The sequence below is a fragment of the Salvelinus namaycush genome, chromosome 32, assembly GCF_016432855.1.
Source record: "Salvelinus namaycush isolate Seneca chromosome 32, SaNama_1.0, whole genome shotgun sequence".
Lineage (NCBI taxonomy): Eukaryota > Metazoa > Chordata > Actinopteri > Salmoniformes > Salmonidae > Salvelinus > Salvelinus namaycush.
The window spans coordinates 30,351,700-30,373,254 of NC_052338.1; the positions used below are offsets into that span (position 1 = coordinate 30,351,700).

The window sequence follows — 21,555 nt, forward strand, 5'->3', positions numbered from 1 at the left end:
GGGGGGCATTTATTGTGTTTTCCAGACAACATTTTAAGATTACAATTTTTTATGATCAGTTTTCATATGCACTTAAAATAGTAGGTACCCTTTTATTTAAATTATTATTTTGTATTTTATGTATCAGAATAGTTCCGAATTACACTAAAGAGGGATTTTAGTCTCTCTTACTACAAGAACTCTTGGTTTGGTCTTGAACATAATTTTCAGTTGAGTTGAATTTCAAAAGTCGGATAACATCTAGCTCAGAGTTTATGGAATAAGCTATTTTCACTTTAAGTTGACTTAAATGGTGCAGATCTCGGTTCTTTATTGCTTACGTTCACTGCTCCTACGTTTTTGACTCATCCTACTACAGTTTATACTTTTATATAATCTTTGTTGTTTTGTCTTTGTCTATAGTTTATCTTAATGCTAGGGGGTTACGAAACAATGTGAAGCGCAAGGCCTTATTTTTATTTGCTAAACAATTTAGAACAGATTTCAGCTTTTTTCAAGAGTCTCACTCAATTTCGGCTGATGCCAACTTCTGGAGGTCACAGTGGGGCGACGATATTTGTCTTTCCCATGGATCTGAACGCTCCGCTGGTGTCACTATAATGAAAAATACCTTTGGTGGTAATATTCTACACTCGGACAGTGACCCCTTTGGTCCCTTTATTTGTCTTGTGATCAGTTACAATGACATTACACTCATTACTGTAAACTTCTACGGGTACAACACCAAACATGAGAAACATACTTCATTGGTTATCTAAATTTCTGAATTCGTTATTATTGATAGGAGGGGACTTTAACATTACTATAGATAATTCAACTGATAGATGGCCCCCAGGAAGGCCAACCAATCAGAATTTGAGTTTGAAAAGTTTGATCTTACTGATATATGGAGAGAGAGGTTTCCGGCCGACAGATCATTCACTTGGAGTAACAAAACAGGTTCCAGACAATCCAGAATAGATTTTTGGCTTATATCCAAATGTATTGATAGTGAGTGTGTTACTACAAATATTTGTACTACTCCCCTCACAGACCATAGGGCCATTTACATTGATATCAAAATATTTACCCCTGATACTAACCTTGATAGAGCATCCTACAGGAAGCTAAATAGCTCACTATTAAATAATGATATAGTTAAGTTTGAGGTTAAAGATCTGCTTTCACCCTTTTGGGAAGGGGCTTGTGAAGAAAAATCGTATTGCAAGAACTGGGAGCTCTTTAAATTTGTGTCCAAATACCTTAGAAAATATGGTAGTAATCTTGCTAAGACCAGAAGAGCTGAGGAGGAAAAGGTAATCATTACGATAACTTCCCTTTCTCAGAGGTCCCCAGCCGGCCTCTCGGGGGAGGAGAAGATGGAACTAATTGAGTTACAAAATACATTTGATAATATATATAGATTAAAAGCAGAAGGAGCCTTTATTAGATCTAGGAAAAAATTGATTGAGGGAGAACAGAATTCATCCTATTTCTTTAGACTTGAGAAATTTCACTCTAAAAATAACACTATCCATAAGTTAAACATTGATGGTGTACCCATTACATTAGGAAAACTGTTGTAATGAACACTTATGAGAATGGTGTGCTGAATTATCTGGACTTTAATACCTTAAATAATACTTTAATACTAAGATCAATTGGATAAAACAATTCCTAAGAAGACCCACTTCTATGTGGAATTTTATTCCTCATCATGTCTTCTCTACTTTCGGTGGCCTTAACTACATGTTGGTTTGCAATTATAATATTGACAAATTCCAGTGACACTTTCTACTTTTCATCGGCAGGTTTTCTTGTCATGGTCCTTAATTTATAAGCATAATTTTTCTCCACACAGAGATTCTATATGGAATAATCGGGATATATTGTATAAAAATACTTCTTTGTTTTTGGGATATTGGTTCCGAAATAATATCCTATTGGTGAGCCAACTGGTTAATGCAGAGGGTCTTTTACTCAGTTAAAAGGAATTATTATCACTTTACAAGGTCCCTGTAACACCTAAAGATTTTGCAATTGTTTTAGATGCCATGCCAAAGATTTGTTTCTCTTTTGGTCCATTCAACAACAGAGCGATACGAACCTTGTTTCAGCAGGATGTTGTATCTATACTTTATGTCATGCCTTATTGGAATGGATTTATGGATAATATCTGTTGGAAAAAAGTTTGGATGTTGCCACACACATACCTACTTGTTAACAAAATTAAGGAAGTTTCCTTTAAAATTATTAATAAATATTATCCTGCGAACCACTATATGAAGAAGTTTAAGGAAAACATCAACTCAAATTGCTCCTTTTGTAATGACCACCCAGACACAGTGTTGCATCTTTTTTGGCATTGTATTCATGTAAGAAAACTGTGGCAAGACATCAGTAGATTTATAATTGAACACATTTATGAAGATATTTCACTATTGTGGAGAGATATACAGCTTGGATTCTTTACCTACGATAGAAATAAGCTGAAACATTTTTATGTAATTCATTTCATTATTCTTTTGGCCAAATTTCATATTCACAAATGTGAATTTACAAACAAAAAAAACACATTTTCTTACCTTACCAAAAGAAATTGAACTGTATTTTAAGACAATTAAATACTCTACTAACAAAAAAGCTGTTATAATTATAAGTTATAATTATAATAAATATAATTATTATAATTAAGGTCCTTAATAATAATGTAATGTGATATTGTACCCCCTAGCCCAATTGTCCTTTGTATATTATTCATATATACGTGTGTTCCCACATGTGCTTCCTGTATTGATTTGTTGTTAATTTAAAAAAAAAAATTATAGTTACGCTAAAAAAGAAAAGAAAAAGAAAAAGTTGTTCCAGATGTGATGTCCAGAAGTTGAAGAGAAATCGAGGTAAATATTGCTTGTGTATTAGTGGCCTTGTCAAAGTCACTAATAGAGAATTTGGATTTTCAGCAAAAGCAATGAGGGCAAATGAAAACAGTCCATTAAGTCATTTCCAAACAGGCTATAATTTCTTTAATTTGTGGTAGAACTTTAACCCTCCCGTTGTCCTTTGGTCACAAATACCCGCCCTTGTGATCAACCCTCCCGCTGTCCTCGGGTCATTGTGACCCCCACCCCTGTGTTGAACCAACATGTATTTTATAATTTGTTTTGTTGGGATCATTTGTGTGAAGGAAGCAGTGAGAGTTTCTGTAACAGCAGTGAAACCAATCCCCTCCAGGATAGTATTCAACCTGACAGTTCGTTGACCTGTCCTAGACTGACTCCAGTAGTACACAAGTGAACTGGCGCCTTTATTCATGTACCCATGTAAGTTGTAGGAAACAAAAGGTACCAATATTGTCATGGGTACACGTCCGTACACGTCCGTACATGTCCAGACATGTGGATTAGTGAACCCAATCCCCTCCGGGATATTATTCAACTTGAAAATGCCATGACCTGTCCTAGACTGACCCCCAGGAGTACACAAGTGAACTAGACGTCCGTACATGTCCAGACATGTGGAGACCTGTCCTAGACTGACCCCCAGGAGTACACAAGTGAAATGTTGCCCTTATTCATGTGTCCATGTAAGCTGTAGGAAACAAAAGAGATACTAATATTATCATGGGTACATGTACGTACACATCCGTTCACGTCCGGTCTTCTCAGAGGCAACATCCTGAGAAATTATGGCCTTGTCAAAGTCACTAATAGAGAATTTGGATTTTCAGCAAAAGCAATGAGGGCAAATGAAAACAGGCCATCAAGTCTTCAATACTCCAGGAAAATCTGTGTTAACAGAATTAGCACTGCCACAGGAGAGAAAATCACTAGATTCTATGAACGTGATGACAACAGCAGAGCAACAACAGGGAAAAAGGACACACTAACGAGGAACAAGAAGAAAAAGCAGAAGAGCTTCTTGAATGGCACAATTCAGAACCTTTATCAGAAGTTTAAGAGGGAATATTCAGAAATTCATATTTCCTACTGTGAATTCTGCAAAAGACGTATTTTTTGGGTTGTCAAGCCAGCAGTCCAGGATAGGGACACATGTCTCTAAAAAACCCACGCCAACCTCCAGTTCATGGCGGACAAACTACAGCATCACAAAGTGATCAGCTGCAGCAACATTGAGAACCTTATTGAGTCTTTGTGCTGTGAGAACCTGAAGAAAGAGCACATGTACACAGAGGGCTCCCTTTCTCAAGCAAAAGAGCTTAAAACATCTGACTTTGCTGCTGGTGAGCAGACATGGTGGTTTGAGTGGAAAAACAAAGCTGAAGAGAGAGAGAAGAAAAACAAAGAGGGAAACATGGAAAAGTTCACTGTACATTTGACAGTAAAATACAAGGTGTGTGGCACTGCTGATTCTACTGGAGGACTTCTCCAAAAGGATTGAAAGAGAAGTTGGGGAAACACGTGTACAACATTCGACACCAATACTCCAAACTGAGAGAATTAAAAGACAATCTGGGGAAAGAGGAGATCGTTGTGCATATTGACTTTGCAGAGAACTACCTGTGTAAATGGCCAATGAGAGACGACATCATATGGTACAGACCACAGCATGTGCTTGGACATGTCCCTGAGCACCATCCAGTGACTCTTCCCTCTATATATGTGCTAGAATTTATATTTGTAGCATCTAAGTGTAGTCAAGGACAACACATTGTTCTCATGTTTAAAAGGTGCTAGTTCCAGTGTTTTGGAATCTTTGTCTTATATTAATGACATGTTTAACAATGCTTGTTGTTCAAAATGTTTGCAATAAAATATTGTTTTCATATTTTTTTTTTTTTTTACATAGATGTCATTTCCACCACACCTTGTCATTTCCATCAGAACCCATATATTTGAGGTAAATCAGTATACTGTATTATGTATAATTTACATACCTTTATTTGTTTTACATATGAAAATCATATGGTTGTTATCAATATCTTACAAAAAGGTTGGGTGGAAATATCTTATTTTTCATGATAAATAAATGTTTTCAGCTGTCACCAAGGCAAGTTTATACATTCAGGCATCGTGTTGAATTATTCATATTTGGAAAACATTAATCACTTAAAATAATATTCAATAGAAGTTCATGTACAAATGTATAAGAAATCCATTATAAATCAATTGAATGATATATTCATTTTCAACTAAAATGGATGTTTAATGATGTGATGGAAATGACATTTGTCTATGGCTGTCTGGGAAAAATGACAAAATATATACATTCCTGAATAGTACGATCACAGCCATTATCAGATATAGTTTCTAGACAAATCAAAACAAGTACAATACTGGTAAAATGGTGTTTGAATAAGTTTTAATTTCTGAAAGTTTGCAGTGCCCGAAGTTGCAGAATCACCCGATCACTAATTAGTGTACCAAGTTTGGTACTTGTATCATAAAGTTGAACGATCTCGGGTATGTTTGGTTCTTATGTGCTGGACAACAGAGGTCATGCCAAAACTTTTATTTTGAAGAATTTCCAAAATCCGGAAGAAGCATCACATGTGTCACGTGATTTAACAGGATATTTAAGCTCCTGGCGCGAGTTGGCGAGAAAGAAACGTGACTCCGAGAATTAAAGAAGCAAGGACATCTTCGCTATAACACTCACGGAAGCTGCCAAAACAGTAAGTTACATTATTATATGCTTTTCTAAAATGTTTAATTTCACTCAAAGGTGAAATATACTTAAGTCAATGAGTGTTTCACACAAAGGATAGCGCGTTATTTTTTTAACAATTTGAATGTTAGCTTGGCTGTAGTGTACTGCTAACAGTTAACGTGACTGTACTAGATTTTGCCCTACTGAATTTTTTCTTTACTAACTAATTTGGTCCACGTTCTTTTTGAGCAAGATATAGATCATGTTAACTATTTAGCCAGTTGCCATTACCCGAAACCTGGTCATACCAAAGATTCAGGTAACTTTCCCCTTTTGTCTGGTCATACCATGCCAGCAACCTCAATGCATTTTTGGCGGCTTTTTTCTATTGTTACAATGTTAACTAATAATTTATAGCACACTCTTCCAGTATTAAGACATTCTCGTCTGCATTGCAACGATGTTATTTTGTCCTTCTCAAGTCACTGTTTCAAGCGTAGTAACTTGCCTTTTTAGGACCTACAATTTACGTTTCTCACCAGTGTTTTAAATGTGTCCATTAGGGACATTTAATCCTGGGTATAAATCCTGAGTAAACGGCAGGTAGCCTAGTGGTTAGAGCGAAACCGAAAGGTTGCAAGATCGAATCCCCGAGCCGACAAGAGCATCTGTCTTTCTGCCCCTGGCAGTTAATCCACTGTTCCTAGGCCGTTATTGAATATCAGAATTTGTTCTTAACTAACTTGCTTAGTTAAATATATGTATATAAAAAAAAAAAAAAATCTAACGTCAGCATTAGGCCAGCCAATCCGGGTCATCAGTGTTTTGTATGTATTTTGGTTCAAAGGGGAATCAATTTATTGATCGTTTTTTGGTCATACTGGACTTTAGAGGTAAACATTACCAGGACCAATCCAGGACCAATTCAATAAATCACTACTATCCAGGACCAATTCAATAAATCACAGCACGTTTTTGGGTTCTTTAAATCGCTCTTACATATTTTTATTTTAAATATTCCTTGAGTGGAAAATGTTATTGTTGCTGCTTCCTGTTATGTATCTTTGAAATGGCAGAGCGTCAAAACACTGGTATAAAATGTCCGTAATCCATATGTTGAAGACTATGCATAAAAATTACTCCCTGTTAGTACCTTAAACTGCTCACTCGTCAACATTTACCAATCGATCACTCCAGATTGTAATCGATGAGCTTGTTTTACTGTGATCAATAGGCTCGCAGATGAATCACTCAAATTTAAATTGTATGGTAATAGGCCAATTCATTGCTACTACATGTTCCATTTGCACTCTACAAAGACAAATCACAATGAGCTTGGGTATACTACATATACCTGTCGAATAAAATAACCTGTAGTAGCCATATAGCAACTCAGCTCCTTGTGGGCCAATACGAAAAGGTAAGCAACACTTTTGGCAGTCATTTTAACGAAATATCTCCACAGTTAGGCCTAGACGGTTAAATGATTTGGCTCTTATTTCAGTGTTTTCTTGACTGCCAAATATCAATTTGTTTGTGGCCAGCGGCTTTTATAAAGAGCACCCCTATTTCCCCACCCCCCCCTGCAGTTTGAATTTCATAACTGCCTTCTAATGCCTTGATCAGACAGACGGTGTCCTTGCTTTTTTTGGTACACCAGAAGTACATTCACTTCCAATGGAACGCTGCGTTTGCTTTGCACCATGGTGTTGCAGTGTGTTCTGTGGCGCATCTGTTGGAAATCAACTTATGCATCAAATTTTATTTGTGGACTTGACAAATATTATAATAAATCTTGGTGTTGCACAACCACTAAATTACATAATGAACTTAACTGTAGGATTTTTTTTGTTTTTATTGATGCAATGACTGTCGGTGTGAGGACAGGCGAGTATGATTAAACCAAAGATGCGATAATCTGTTTAAAGCAATGACTTCTATATTTACATCACCAATCTGACGTAAAAAATAGATTCATTTCACTCAACTGTGATGTGTAAATACAAGCTTGTGTTAGGTAGTAACAAACTGTCCACATTGGGGAAATTAGCCCATTGTAAAATTTAACATGTGGATTTTGGGTGATACTTTTGTATATGTTCAAATTAGTGGATTGGGCTATTTTAGCCACACCTGTTGTTTACAGATGCATAACATGGAGCAGATGCATAACAACTGAAGTGGTAGGCCACAAGCTCTCAGAACAGGACCGCAGAGTGCTGAAGCGTGTAAAAAATCATCTGTCCTCTGCAACACTCACTACTGAGTTCCAAACTGCCTCTGGAAGCAACTTTGGCATAAGAACTGTTTATCGGGAGCTTCATAAAATGGGTTTCCCAAAGCCTAAGATCACCATGTGCAATGCCAAGCGTCGGCTGGAGAGGTGTAAAGCTTGTTGCCATTGGCCTCTGGCGCAATGGAAATGCGTTCTCTGGAGTGATGAATCACGCTTCACCATCTGGCAGTCGAACAGACGACTCTGGGTTTGGCGGATGCCAGGAGAACCCTACTTGGCCGACTGCGTTGTGCCAACTGTAAAATATAATGGAGGAATAAAGGTCTTGGCTGTTTTACATGGTTTGATCTAGGCCAATTAGTTCCAGTGAAGTCAACGCTACAGCATACAATGAAATTCTAGTAGATTCTGCGCTTTCAACCTTATAGCAACAGTCTGCTTGTCAGCCAATAATACCTGACAGTCTGCTGCATGCTTGCTCTAGTAATGCCAAGTTAACAAAATATTATGTGCAAGGCACACAAACATTATGTATGACGAGACCTTACAAGTGGTTAAAGGGCCTTGAACAGTGACCTCGCATCCTTCAAACTAATTATTGTCCACTCACGCACACCTTGGAATTAACTCAACTTTTTCAAATTCGACATCTACCTCCATTTAACTGCTTTGGTTAATTTGCACAGTAACTTGTAGTAGTCCATAATGAGCTTTTTGAGAACTGTTCCCACGGTAATTATTTGTTCAAGAATGTCAGGGAGTAAGATGATGACTGAAGGCCAATTGCAGCCCGTGGGAATTTAAGGCAATCGCCCCATCAATGGTGCTCAGAGCAGGATGGGCCTGCCCCTTTCCCTTGCCTGCCAGTCAGTTGGATACCAGACATGGGTTCAAATACTACTTAATCTTTCCAGTACTGAGTTTGCTTTAGCCTGTCTGGATTGCCAGGTAGATGGGGTTTGGACTTTCCATTGGTTCTGTTGCAACCGGAGTTCAATCAAGCAAAGCTGTAGTACTGGAAATGATTTTGAGTAACATTTGAACCTTCACTTCAGTCAGATGCGTAGAGCCATTCAGTCACTTCACTTATTTTGCCATCCCACGATGACAATCACGAGTGTAACCGGAGTAAGAGCAGTTGAATGGCACTATGCCCAGGTGAATGCTCACAACACTTGGGTCAGGGAGTGCAGATTGGGTTGTTTCCCACCGATGTTGCACCTTAATGCTTTCTCAGGGGAGGGTGTAACTAATGCCTCACTGATTCTGTTTTGTGTGTAATCACATGCTGACTTGTACAGTTTTGTTAATTACTTTTAAATGTAAATGTCAAACTGCAACTTTTCACATGTAACTTTTCAGTTGAATGTGGAGCTGACTTTATATGCATTTTATCTTACAGCTTTTTTTGGGTGGATCCATTCAAGACCATGGGACCCACAAGGAAAACCCTGCAAGTCCTCCAGCCTTCTGCAGTCAATAACAACCTAGGCAAAGTAATACCGGTATGCAATTGGAATTTGTCACTGACATTGCTGTATTTGGGTAACTAAAAAGTGTTTTGGTCAAATGTCTACCAACCTAGCACTGACGTGCAGTTCAAGTAATTATAGGTTTTCATGTGTTCAGACAGGAAAGGTTTCCAGAAGGAAATTGTGGAACGCAGAACAAGTGAAGGGCTCAAAGAGGGTGAAGGCTGAAGTTGCTGTCACATCACCAAAAGCAGAGAATGACAATCGACCCGACGGCATTACCAAGGAGACCTACGAGCTGATGGTCAAAGGTATGTTGGTATTCAATGTGTTACAAGGACAAATAGTGGTTATGGCTGGTCATTATCTTTACCCCATTTATCCCAACAATGTTTCATCAACATGGACTTGGCTCACATTTTGTCTACATGTACAATGCCCATTATCATAATCCCATAGAATTGAATGTCTTTATTTTTTAATTGATCTACGATGTTTGTCCTGTAGTTGAATTTAAATGGCCTATCCCCCTCTGTTTCAGAAACCCCTCCCTCTTCCTACTGGAAAGAGGTAGCCGAGGAGAGACGTAAAGCGCTCTACAATGTGCTCCAGGAGAATGAGAAGGTCAGTTAATCACTGAAGGCTGCTGACTAATGTTTAATCAACTTGTCCTGTTCCCACGGTTCAAAATGAGTCAATCACATAGTCTCTGGCAACACTCCAGCTGGAACAATGGGTGTTGGTCTGTGTACTCTCCATATCTTTGAAACCATTAATCTCGTGGAATTCTGCCCCATGTTGTCTTTTGGTGCTTTTGTGCATAGTGGTATTATTTTAGCTATTGACCTTAAACTGATAACGTTAACATTTTAGTGGATTGTAGTCTGTGAAGCTACCGTAAAGTTTATCTGCCACATTCTGAGTGACTATACCTTGTTTGAGCAGTTGCACAAAGGCATCGAGGCCAAGGATGAGCAGATAGCCCAGCTGAAGACGGAGAATGATGAGCTTCAGGAACTGGTCCAACATGTACAGCACATGGCTGACATGATAGAGGTAAGAGCTGGGACATTGATGGCCACAGGCTCCTTTTATTTTCCATCTCTAAGGTCTATGATGGATGCTTTTAAATGTAAGTTAGTGTGCGATGTTCAAAGCTAATATTCTGTCATCTACTCTCAGCGGTTAACTGGAAAGAGTCCGGAAAGTCCAGAGGACCTGCGAGAGATTGCGCTTTGTGCCGAGGACGATTTTGAGGGACGACAAGAATCTGATGAAAATGGCCCCAGTACCAGCAGTGATTTCACACCCAGGTCTGTCTTTGAGGAGGATGTCACAGAAGATGAGGTCACAGAACAAAAGGAAGATTAACCCTCGGGGGAGGATGATTGACTGAATGTACTGGTGAAATCCTTCAGGCGACGCCTGTGCTTCTCACTTAACAGTCTGGCATTGATGCCTGTTACTTTATATTTTTTCTTTGCTTAACATCTGAGGTACTTGTGCAAGATTTTTACTTTCACCATACCCTTTTTACAACGTGGCTATGAAAAGAGGCAGTTCCCTAGTTTATATTTTTCTTTGCTTTTGACTTTTTAAATGGCATTTGTTATAGGATTTTGTTATAGTGCAGTTTTAATGCACTCTGTACATATGCTTCAGGACTGTCCTATGACATAAACACCTTTATTTTTTTATTGATCACTTACATTTTAATTCCTCAAACCAGTGTGATGTCAGTTAGCCTATTCGATGTAACCCTAAAAGGCATCTGAATTACGTTTGAAGAGCCATAGTGTGTCTCCGCAACCTGCACCGGGTGTTGTAACTCCCTGTGGTGCCTTGCATCCTATTATATACTGGGTGGTTCGAGCAGCCGTGGTATACCAGTCACCGCCCTATCCCATCTGGACCAGAGGAATGCTGTTCATTGACTACAGCTCAGCATTCAACACATAGCACTGACAAACTGAAATGGTCCATGTACAGTGTGGCAAAGTGCAACAGTGCCTCTTCAACCTCCAGGAGGCTGATAAAATTTATTGTCACCGAAAACTCGCACCAACTTTTACAGGTGTGCAATTGGGAGCATCCTGTCAGGCTGTATCATGTCCTGGTATGGCAACTGCACCGCCCACAACACATCAGGGCTCTCCAGAGGGTCGCGAGGTCTGCACAACACATCACTGGGGGAAAACCAGATTGTTAAACAGCCATCACTAGCACAGAGGCGTTTGCCTACCTACAGACTTGGTATCATTGGCCACTTTAAGTGGGACACTAGTCACTTAAATAATGCCACATCTCACATTACTCATCTCATATGTATATACTGTATTCTTTATGATCTATTGCATCTTAGCTGCTCTCACTGCTCATCCATATTTTGTACTTATATATATATTAGAGGTCGACCGATTATGATTTTTCGATACCGATTATTGGAGGACAAAAAAGCCGATGCCGATTTATTAAAAAATATATGTATATTTTTTTAAATAATATATCATACACACACTTTTGTAATGACAATACTGAATGAACACTTTTATTTTAACGTAATATAATACATAAATACGCACACAGCTCTGAAGTGACAATGATACTGAAGAGTCTGCTTAGGAGACAAATACTCAACTGTTTGAATAAAAATAGAGTTTAATTTACCTGTGATGAATGTTGAAAACAACTTTAATTTCTATATGCAGGAAATCCTATTTTAATAATGGGCATGGTAAGAATTGACGACCAAAGTGCGAGTCATAATTCCCATGACACCTTTTAGCAAAATCTGAAAAGCGGTTCCTTCATTTATTGCATAGGATATTTTTAGATTCACTTAAAATAAGGTCTGTGTTTCGTGTAGGCTTACATCACCGTGCCAATTTTATAGCTGTGTGGATATCCATAGAACAAGGTAACAAGGTAACAAAAAATTGTAGAGTGGGTTTATGAAAATATGTTGACAAACGTTACCTTATCCTAGTGAGATTTACACGGGTATCAAAACGTCGAGGCGGTTTAAGCCTGCACGAATCACAGACCTTATTTGAAGTAGATCAAGACATTCTCTATGGAAGACATGAACGGTAAAATAACGAAGGAACCCCTGTCAAGTTCAGCCGCAAGTTATTACAGGAATTATAAACCGTCGCCTATTTCTCTCTAAACCATATACCTTTGACTAATCCGGAAACTATCACCTCGAAAACAAAACGTTTATTCCGTTCCGTATTTTATCTAACGGGTGGCATCCATGAGTCTAAATATTCCTGTTACATTGCACAACCTTCAATGTTGTCATAATTACATAAAATTCTGGCAAATTAGTTCGCAAAGAGCCAGGCGGCCCAAACTGTTGCCTATACCCTGACTCTGCATGCAATGAACGCAAGAGAAATGACACAATTTCACCTGGTTAATATTGCCTGCTAACCTGGATTTCTATTAGCTAATTATGCAGGTTTAAAAATATATACTTGTGTATTGATTTTAAGAAAGGCATTGATGTTTATGGTTAAGTACACATTGGCGCAATGACAGTCATTGATTGATTGTTTTTTATAAGATACGTTTAATGCTAGCTAGCCAGTCTCCTCGTGGAGTGCACTGTAATCAGGTGTTAGAGCATTGGACTAGTTAACTGTAAGGTTGCAAGATTGGATCCCCTGAGCTGACAAGGTTAAAAATCTGTCGTTCTGCCCCTGAACGAGGCAGAACGTTCCTAGGCCGTCATTGAAAATAAGAACGTGTTCTTAACTGACTTGCCTAGTTAAATAAAGGTGTAAAAAAAAAACGGCAAATCGGCGCCCAAAAATACCGATTTCCGATTGTTATGAAAACTTGAAATCGGCCCCGATTTAATCGGTCGACCTCTAATGTGTGTATATATGTATATTCTCATTCCTTTACTAGATTGTATTAGGTTTTGTTGTGGAATTGTTAGATACTGTTGGCTCTAGACGCATAAGCATTTCGCTACACTCACATTAACACCTGCTAACTGTGTGACCAATACAATTTGATTTGGCATTTATTTTTACTTTTCTAATTACGTTGGTAATCAGTTTATAATAGCAATAAATCACCTTGGGTTTGTGGTATATGGCCAATATACCACGGCCAAGGTCTGTATCCAGGCACTCCGCTTTGCAGCATTGTGAAGTTATTAATTACACTTTGGCTGGTGTATCAATACACCCAGTAACTACAAACATAAACGTCCTTCCTAACTCTGTTGCCTGAGAGGAAGGACACCGCTCAGGGATTTCACCATGAGGCCAATGGTGACTTTAAAACAGTTTAATGGCTGTGATAGAACTAAGGCTGGATCAACATTGTAATTTCTACACAATACTAAAAATACAGTGAAAAGAAGGAAACAAAATGGAATAGAGCTAGGCACAGGCTAGAGGTACACCTGGTTCAGTCTGCTTTCCAACAGACACTGGGAGACAAATTCACCTTTTCAGCAGGACAATGACCTAAAACACAAGGCCAGAACTACACGAGTTGCTTACCAGTTAGCTAATTTTCCTCCACCTTGAGGTAAACATTTAAATGGCCTTGAAAGTAACGGTATGCTTTGCGTCTAAAGACACATTTCTAGCTAAAGTGAACTCACGTAAACTCGTACGGACCAAGGCGATGTACAATTGCCCTTATTTTAGCGCCCCAAAAAACGTAATACTTCCAGATCAGCTGTAATGTCAATACCGTTGTAAAGCATAATTTCTCCCCTTTCCAACAAAATCAATTACATGACCTAAACACTGCCCGTTTCTGCATAATTCAAGGAGGCAATGAGCCCCGTCGGGTCTTTTTAAAAATGGCGGGTGGGGAAGCGAAACTAATGCGTGATAGTGAGAAGGACAGATGTCGTGTGGTAAAATTGCTTTTACTCGATCTGTCCAACTTATCACTTTATCGCCTCTAAAATGTAAATGAAACACTAAAGAGTTTATATAATGTGTCATTACATACCTATTTGAAGGTTTTTTTCGAATTTGAATCGTGTTTTTAGGGCGGTGCTAAAGTGATCTTAGAAGTAAACAGCGGCTTTGAGAATGATGATCGCATGCAATGATGACAAAAAATGACTAGGTATCCCCTCTTACCCCCGTCACTGTCCATTTCTTGTTTTTAAAAGATGAGAGAAGTGCTACACCTGGTGGAGAGATTGTAAGACAGAAATAGTTGCTTTATGCGTGCTGTACGTTACGACATGACACGTCAAGATGTAACGGAGGGTCAGGTTTTTCAACTTTTCTCCAATACTATAGATCATTACCATGTCGATCAACGCTTGAATAGAAACCTAGCTCACACCCCCGATTTTGAAGTGAACACAGTTGCTACGGTCCCGTTAGTTTTCTCTTTAGCCTCGTTTGAATGTCGCGGTTACGCACATTTGTACGGAATAGGGTGAGTTTACGTTAGCTGACCACCGACTTTTTTCTTTTTTCCTTTTTTTTATTGAAACGTATGTAAATCAGGTTGAGGTTTCAAAAAAGTAATATTTACACATTTTGTGGGACACACGCTGTATATTGTAAAATTCGACTGCGCGACAGACCACACCATTTAATATCCAACTTTTTACTTTATTTATACTAATTTGTTGGTATTAAACTGGGATCTACTTTCTCAAAACAATATTAATCTGAAACGAATAATGAGACATTTGGTTAAAACACGGAAGATGTTGGTGAAGAACCATTTAAGAGTCTACGGGAGGGCACACCGGGCTACGCAATGAAAAGTTGACAGGCCAGTCTTTTTTTTTTTTTTTTTGTACTGGAAGGCTAGCCAACTAGTGAACACTTCGGATACGAGGTTGGTGTCTTCTTTTTAACAAAATTTAACGGATATATCTTGTAATTGAGCAAAATGGTAAGGTGGCCAATAACTGGGGACCGTATGCCGACAATACGGGACGTATTATTTTTGCTAAACCGCTTATAAAAAAAGCTGGTAGTATTTCCACTATGTCAAACATACTAATTGCTAACCCGTTAGCAAACATTTTTACGACACCAATAATCACAGATCATTGATGGCCTGATCACAAGATAACACTGTTAGTAATATATTTCTTAAACGCTGAATTTGCCGATAATACGGGGTGCTACGGTACAGTTTTGACTTAAATCGTCGTGAAAATTCTATGGTAAGACTTGACAATGGCAATGATCAACAACCAACTGACAGAGCTGGAACATTTTTATTTTGCAAATATTGTACAATCCAGGTGTGCCAAGCTCTTAGATTTACCCAGAAAGACTCACCGCTTTTATCGCTGCCAAATGTGATTGTAACATATTTTGGCTCAGTGGTGTGAATAGTTATGTAAATTAATTTCTGTTTAGAATTTTTAATAGATTTGCCAAAAATTGTAGAACATGTTTTCACTTTGTCATTATGGGTTATTGTGTGTAGATGTATGAGGTCAATGTAGAGTTTAGGCTGTAACACAATGGGGAATAAGTCAAAGGCTATATACTGTAGCGACCCGCACAGACAGCTGTGTGTTGTGTGTTAGGCTAGGAGGTGGTTGTTGTACTTCTTACCAGTACCCAGTGTTCGTGGGGTCCGACATGCCAATCAACCTGCTATCTGCCAATCACGGGAATGCCTGGAATGTTCTGATGCCGGGCATCCTGGCGGTTGGCGGAGTGGCGTGGAGGGGGGTTGGGCAGGGGGATGGAGCATTGGAAGTTAAGACCAGGTTTAGCCTTTGTTCTCTCTCACGTCTGGCCTTCACAAGAGAAGATCACGGTTGGCTTGTGGGTTCTTTCATTTATTTGGCCAAACAGTAGCCTGGGTAAAGTGGGTTAATAAACCGTCAATTCGTGAACTCAATCATCTGTCTGGACAATTGTTCCTTTATGATCTAGTCAGGTCATTACAATACTTTCTGAAGGCACTTTAGCTCGCCTGCTGTCCCTCTGACCTCTAGGCTACCTGCTACATAACACACTTTGTGATAAACAAGGGCTATGCAATGTGCTTTGATTTCAAAAGACATTGAATATAATCTTACATTTATTTGTAGTTCTGAGCAGTGCAGTGGTTCCAAAGACTGATGCATTTTGTCTGTCTGCATTCATTCACTGCCATGCACTGAGACCCAATCCATTGTTTATGGATGTCACTATAGGATAATTAGCCCACAAGAGTTGCGCTTCACCACAAGACAATTGGGAGCAATTAGATGTTTAAACAAGAACATTGCATAACATGATTTACTCTCAATTGTCTTGTTTGATGCTGAGCCTGAACTATGATTATCCATTTGTGATGTGCTATTCAAACACAGATTATTCTGTCGTCAGGGTGACCTTTGTAACCTCTGCTGCTAGAAACTAGAGTCAAGATTAGTAATGATTAACTAGACTTATTCAGTGAGTGCAAGTTTTCTAATTTTTAGTTCAATCAATATACTACATTAGGCCAATATTGCTTAAATTCTGAAGTGTTGAATCAAGGTTGGGAGCATTAAGCACACCGTGTCATATTCTACTGTACCGGTGTAGTCCAATGTGACGCACCGCCAGTACCGCCAGTATTCTAGGACAAATCGAAGTATTTGTTTGAATCAAGGTTTCTCTGGAGACCAGTTATTTCCATATCCTCAGAGGGTGGAGGGGGACCTGTATCAGTGATCTTGACTTGATAGACAGATCACCTACAGAAATGGAGAACCTTGTGTACTCCCCTATGGATATAACTGGTTTCAAAATCATCATAGATATATGCTTACAGCCTTACAGCCTTATTCTAAAATTGATTAAATCGTTTTTTTCTTTAATCTACACAATACCACATTAATGAAAAAAAAAAAACAGATTCTAGAAATGTATGCAAATGTATTAAACATTTAAAACTGAAATCACATTTTACAAGTATTCAGACCCTATTCAGTACTTTGTTGAAGCACCTTTGGCAGCGATTACAGCCTTGAGTCTTCCTGGGTATGAAGCTACAAGCTTCGCACACCTGTATTTGGGGAGTTTCTCCCATTCTTCTCTGCAGATCCTCTCAAGCTAGGTCAGGTTGGATGGGGAGCTTTGCTGCATAGCTATTTTCAGGTCTCCAGAGATGTTCGATCGGGTTCAAGTCCGGGCTCTGGCTGGGCCACTCAAGGACATTCACTTGTCCTGAAGCCACTCCTGCGCTGTCTTGCCTGTGTGCTTAGGGTCTTGGTCCTGTTGGAAGGTGAACCTTAGCCCCAGTCTGAGGTCCTAAACGCTCTGGAGCAGGTTTTCATCGAGGATCTCTCTGTACTTTCCACTGTTCATCTTTGCCTCGATCCTGACTAGTTTCCCAGTCCCATGATGCTGCCACCACCATGCTTCACCGTAGGGATGGTGCCAGGTTTCCTTCAGACGTGATGCTTGGCATTCAGGCCAAAGAGTTCAATCTTGGTTTCATCAGACCAGAGAATCTTTTTTCTCATGGTCTGAGTCTTTAGGTGCCTTTTGGCAAACTCAAAGCGGGCTGTCGTGTGACTTGTACTGAGGAGTGGCTTCTGTCTCGCCACTTGACCATAAATGCCTGATTTTTGGAGTGCTGCAGAGATGTTTGTCCTTCTGGAAGGTTCTCCCATCTCCACAGAGGAACTCTAGAGCTCTGTCAGTGACCATCAGTGACCGTCACCTCCCTGACCAAGACCCTTCTCCCCCGATTGCTCAGTGTGGCCGGAAGGCCAGTTCTAGGAAGAGTCTTGGTGGTTTCAAACGTCTTCCATTTAAGAATGATAGAGGCCACTGTGTTCTTGGGGACCCTCAATGCTGCAGAAATGTTTCGGTACCCTTCCCCAGATCTGTGCCTCGACAGAATCCTGTCTCGTAGCTCTAAGGCCAATTCCTGCGACCTTATGGCTTGGTTTTTGCTCTGATATGCACTGTCAACTGTGGGACCTTTAATAGACAGGTGTGTGTGTGTGCTTTCCATATCCTATCAATTGATTTTACCATAGGTGGACTCTTATAAAGTTGTAGAAACGGCTCAAGCGTCATCAATGGAAACAGGATATACCTGAGCTCAATTTGAGTATCATAGCAAAGGGTCTGAATACTTATGTAAAGGTTTTTCTTTTTTTTAAATACATTTGCAAAAATGTTTAACCTGTTATGGGGTTTTGTGTGTAGATTGCTGTGTGTTTGTACAGTTGAAGTCAGAAGTTTACATACACCTCAGCCAAATACATTTAAACTCAGTTTTTCACAATTCCTGACATTTAATCAGTAAAAATTCCCTGTCTTGGTCAGTTAGGATCACCACTTTATTTTAAGAATGTGAAATGTCAAAATAATAGTAGAGAATATTTATTTCAGCTTTTATTTCTTTCATCACATTCCCAGTGGGTCAGAAGTTTACATACACTCAATTAGTATTTGGTAGCATTGCCTTTAAATTGTTTAACTTGGGTCAAACTTTCGGGTAGACTTCCACAAGCTTCCCACAAAAAGTTGGGTGAATTTTGGCCCATTTCCTCCTGACAGAGCTGGTGTTACTGAGTCAGGTTTGTAGGCCTCCTTGCTCACACGCTTTTTCAGTTCTGTCCACAAATTTTCTATGGGATTGAGGTCAGGGCTTTGTGATGGCCACTCCAATACCTTGACTTTGTTGTACTTAAGCCATTTTGCCACAAACTTGAAGTATGCTTGGGGTCAATGTCCATTTGTAAGACCCATTTGCGACCAAGCTTTAACTTCCTGACTGATGTCTTGAGATGTTGCTTCAATATATCCACAATTTTCCAGCCTCATGATGCCATCTATTTTGTGAAGTGCACCAGTCCCTCCTGTAGCAAAGCACCCACACAACATGATGCTTCCACCCTCGTGCTTCACGTTTGGGATGGTGTTCTTTGGCTTGCAAGCATCCCCCTTTTTCCTCCAAACATAGCGATGGTCATTATGGCCAAACAGTTCTATTTTGGTTTCATCAGACCAGAGGATATTTTTCCAAAAAGTACAATCTTTTGTCCTCAATCTTTTTGCAGTTGCAAACCGTAGTCTGGCTTTTTTATGGTGGTTTTGGAGCAGTGGCTTCTTCCTTGCTGAGCGGCCTTTCAGGTTATGTCGATATAGGACTCGTTCTACTGTGGATATAGATACTTTTGTAGTTTCCTCCAGCATCTTCACAAGGTCCTTTGCTGCTGTTCTGGGATTGATTTGCACTTTTCGCACAAGTTCGTTCATCTCTAGGAGAAAGAACGCGTCTCCTTCCTGAGCAGTATGACGGCTGCGTGGTCCCATGGTGTTTATACTTACGTACTATTGTTTGTACAGATTAACGTGGTACCTTCAGGCATTTGAAAATTGCTCCCATGGATGAACCAGACTTGTGGAGGTCTACAATTCCTATGATGTCAAGCAAAGAGGCACTGAGTTTGTAGGTAGGCCTTGAAATACATCCACACCTCCAATTGACTCAAATGATGTCAATTTGCCTATCAGAAGCTTCTAAAGCCATGACAATTTTTGTGAAATTTTCAAGCTTTTTAAAGGCACAGTCAACTTAGTGTATGTAAACTTCTGACCCACTGGAATTGTGATACAGTGAAATAATCTGTAAACAATTGTTGGAAAAATTACTTGTCATGCACAAAGTAGATGTCCTAACTGACTTGCCAAAACTATAGTTTGTTACCAAGACATTTGTGGAGTGGTTGAAAAACGAGTTTTAATGACTCCAACATAAGTGTATGTATACTTCTGACTTCGTGTGTGTGTGTATATATATTTATGTATTAGTTAGTAGAACTGTAATACAGAAGCCATCTACACTCAATGTACAAGCTGGGGCTGTATAAGTGTTTATACTCAAAGAATTTGATTTTATGGAAAATTATATAAATACCAGGATTCTTTTAATATCCTTGTTAGGGTGTTTTGGTCTCTCTACAGCATTTGGTTTGAAGTGACTTTGAGGATTTGGGCATTTTGAAGCATCCTGCCATAGACCCTACCAAACCCATTGTTTCACTAACAGAGATTGTAATGGTGGCTAAATAAAGAAAACCAAGCCATATTGTAGGTTGATGTCTCTCAGGATCAATGGATTAATCACTTTTTGTCAATACATTTAAGTATATTTAACAAAATGTAATATTTCTAAATTAAAATATACAATCAAAATCAAATTATGGTAAATCAGCTTTTTAGTACTAGTGGATTGTACTTTGGGAAAAAAGCTGCACATTTTATAGGAAATATTTTTGTTTTACAGAATATGCAAATGAACACATTTTTTTGCAGAATTAAGTCTGTTTTGGTTATTTTCTGTTCCAGATGACATTATTTATATGTCTAAGGATGTTTTTAGAAGAATAGAGTTGATATTTTGCTATGATTGTTTATTTTTCTAATAGTGTCTTTTTAATCCATGTAGTGTATGTATGTAGAATATGTTGGTAGTATGTGGGTTAATGTGAGTAGAATCTTTAGAGCTGTCCCTAGACACTGATCCTGGTCCCTTTATGGAAATACCATCTGCTGGTTTATATAGCGTCAATCCCTGGCTGAACACAAGTCTTCTAAGAAGAAAAACATTAACGGCTAGTCTAGAGCCATCAAACTCCAGCTCTGGACGTCAAAAGCCAGTTCCACTGCATTTGTTGTTCATCTCATCAGGGACTGATTTAGACCTGGGACACCAAATGTGTGTAATTATATAATTCAGGTAGAACAGAAAGTCAGCAGGCTCTGGACCTCGTAGGGTAAGCGGTGAATACCCCTGGTCTTGAGGATGAGTGGGTTATGTTCACTTTCCCACAGCCTCTTAACATCCAGCAGTGACTAACATGTCACTTGTCACTGTCACCTTTCGACACGTTATGACCAGGTATAAACATGACTCTTGTCTCAAGATGATACACCTTTCCATTCTGTTTGTAGGTTGTCATTTATTTGACTGTCTTTGTGCTCCCTTGTCCAAAATGACAAAACCATGTCCGCTTCTGGCTGCAAACCCAAACCATTCATAGCTTGGAAAACACACTGAATATTGATCTGCTTCTTGGTTTTTCATTTATTCAGTTTTGATCACAGGAAGTTGGCGGCACCTTAATTGGGGAGGACGGGCTTGTGCTAATGACTGGAGCGGAATGGGTGGAATGGTATCAAACTCATGGTTTAATGAGTTTAATGAGCCGTCCTCCCCTCAGCAGCCTCCACTGGTTTTGATACTAGGCTAAAACATTAATTAAATCATTACTCTCCAATAAATAAAACAATCGGCCAACATATT

General features: G+C 39.1%; 1 protein-coding gene across 2 annotated transcripts; it reads left to right on the forward strand.

The window, feature by feature from the left end:
• The first annotated feature begins 5,538 nt into the window (after positions 1-5,538).
• LOC120026972 (geminin-like) lies at positions 5,539-10,998 on the forward strand. 2 transcript variants are annotated; one of them, XM_038971791.1, is made up of 6 exons: positions 5,539-5,614; positions 9,228-9,330; positions 9,455-9,608; positions 9,839-9,921; positions 10,243-10,353; positions 10,480-10,998. In XM_038971791.1, exons 2-6 carry the CDS (start codon positions 9,256-9,258, stop codon positions 10,666-10,668), a joined length of 612 nt encoding a protein of 203 aa, XP_038827719.1. In that variant the 5' UTR covers positions 5,539-5,614; positions 9,228-9,255; the 3' UTR covers positions 10,669-10,998. The 2 variants fall into 2 exon arrangements, with proteins under 2 accessions (XP_038827719.1, XP_038827718.1); XM_038971790.1 differs by lacking the exon at positions 5,539-5,614 and adding an exon at positions 8,768-8,983.
• The last annotated feature ends 10,557 nt before the right edge of the window (positions 10,999-21,555 follow it).

Bases quoted from the DNA above. Each gene is read 5' to 3' on its own strand.
- LOC120026972 (XM_038971790.1), top strand. The intron at 9,609-9,838 runs GTATGTTGGTAT...CCTCTGTTTCAG, and splicing joins CTACGAGCTGATGGTCAAAG to AAACCCCTCCCTCTTCCTAC. The intron at 9,922-10,242 runs GTCAGTTAATCA...TTGTTTGAGCAG, and splicing joins TGCTCCAGGAGAATGAGAAG to TTGCACAAAGGCATCGAGGC.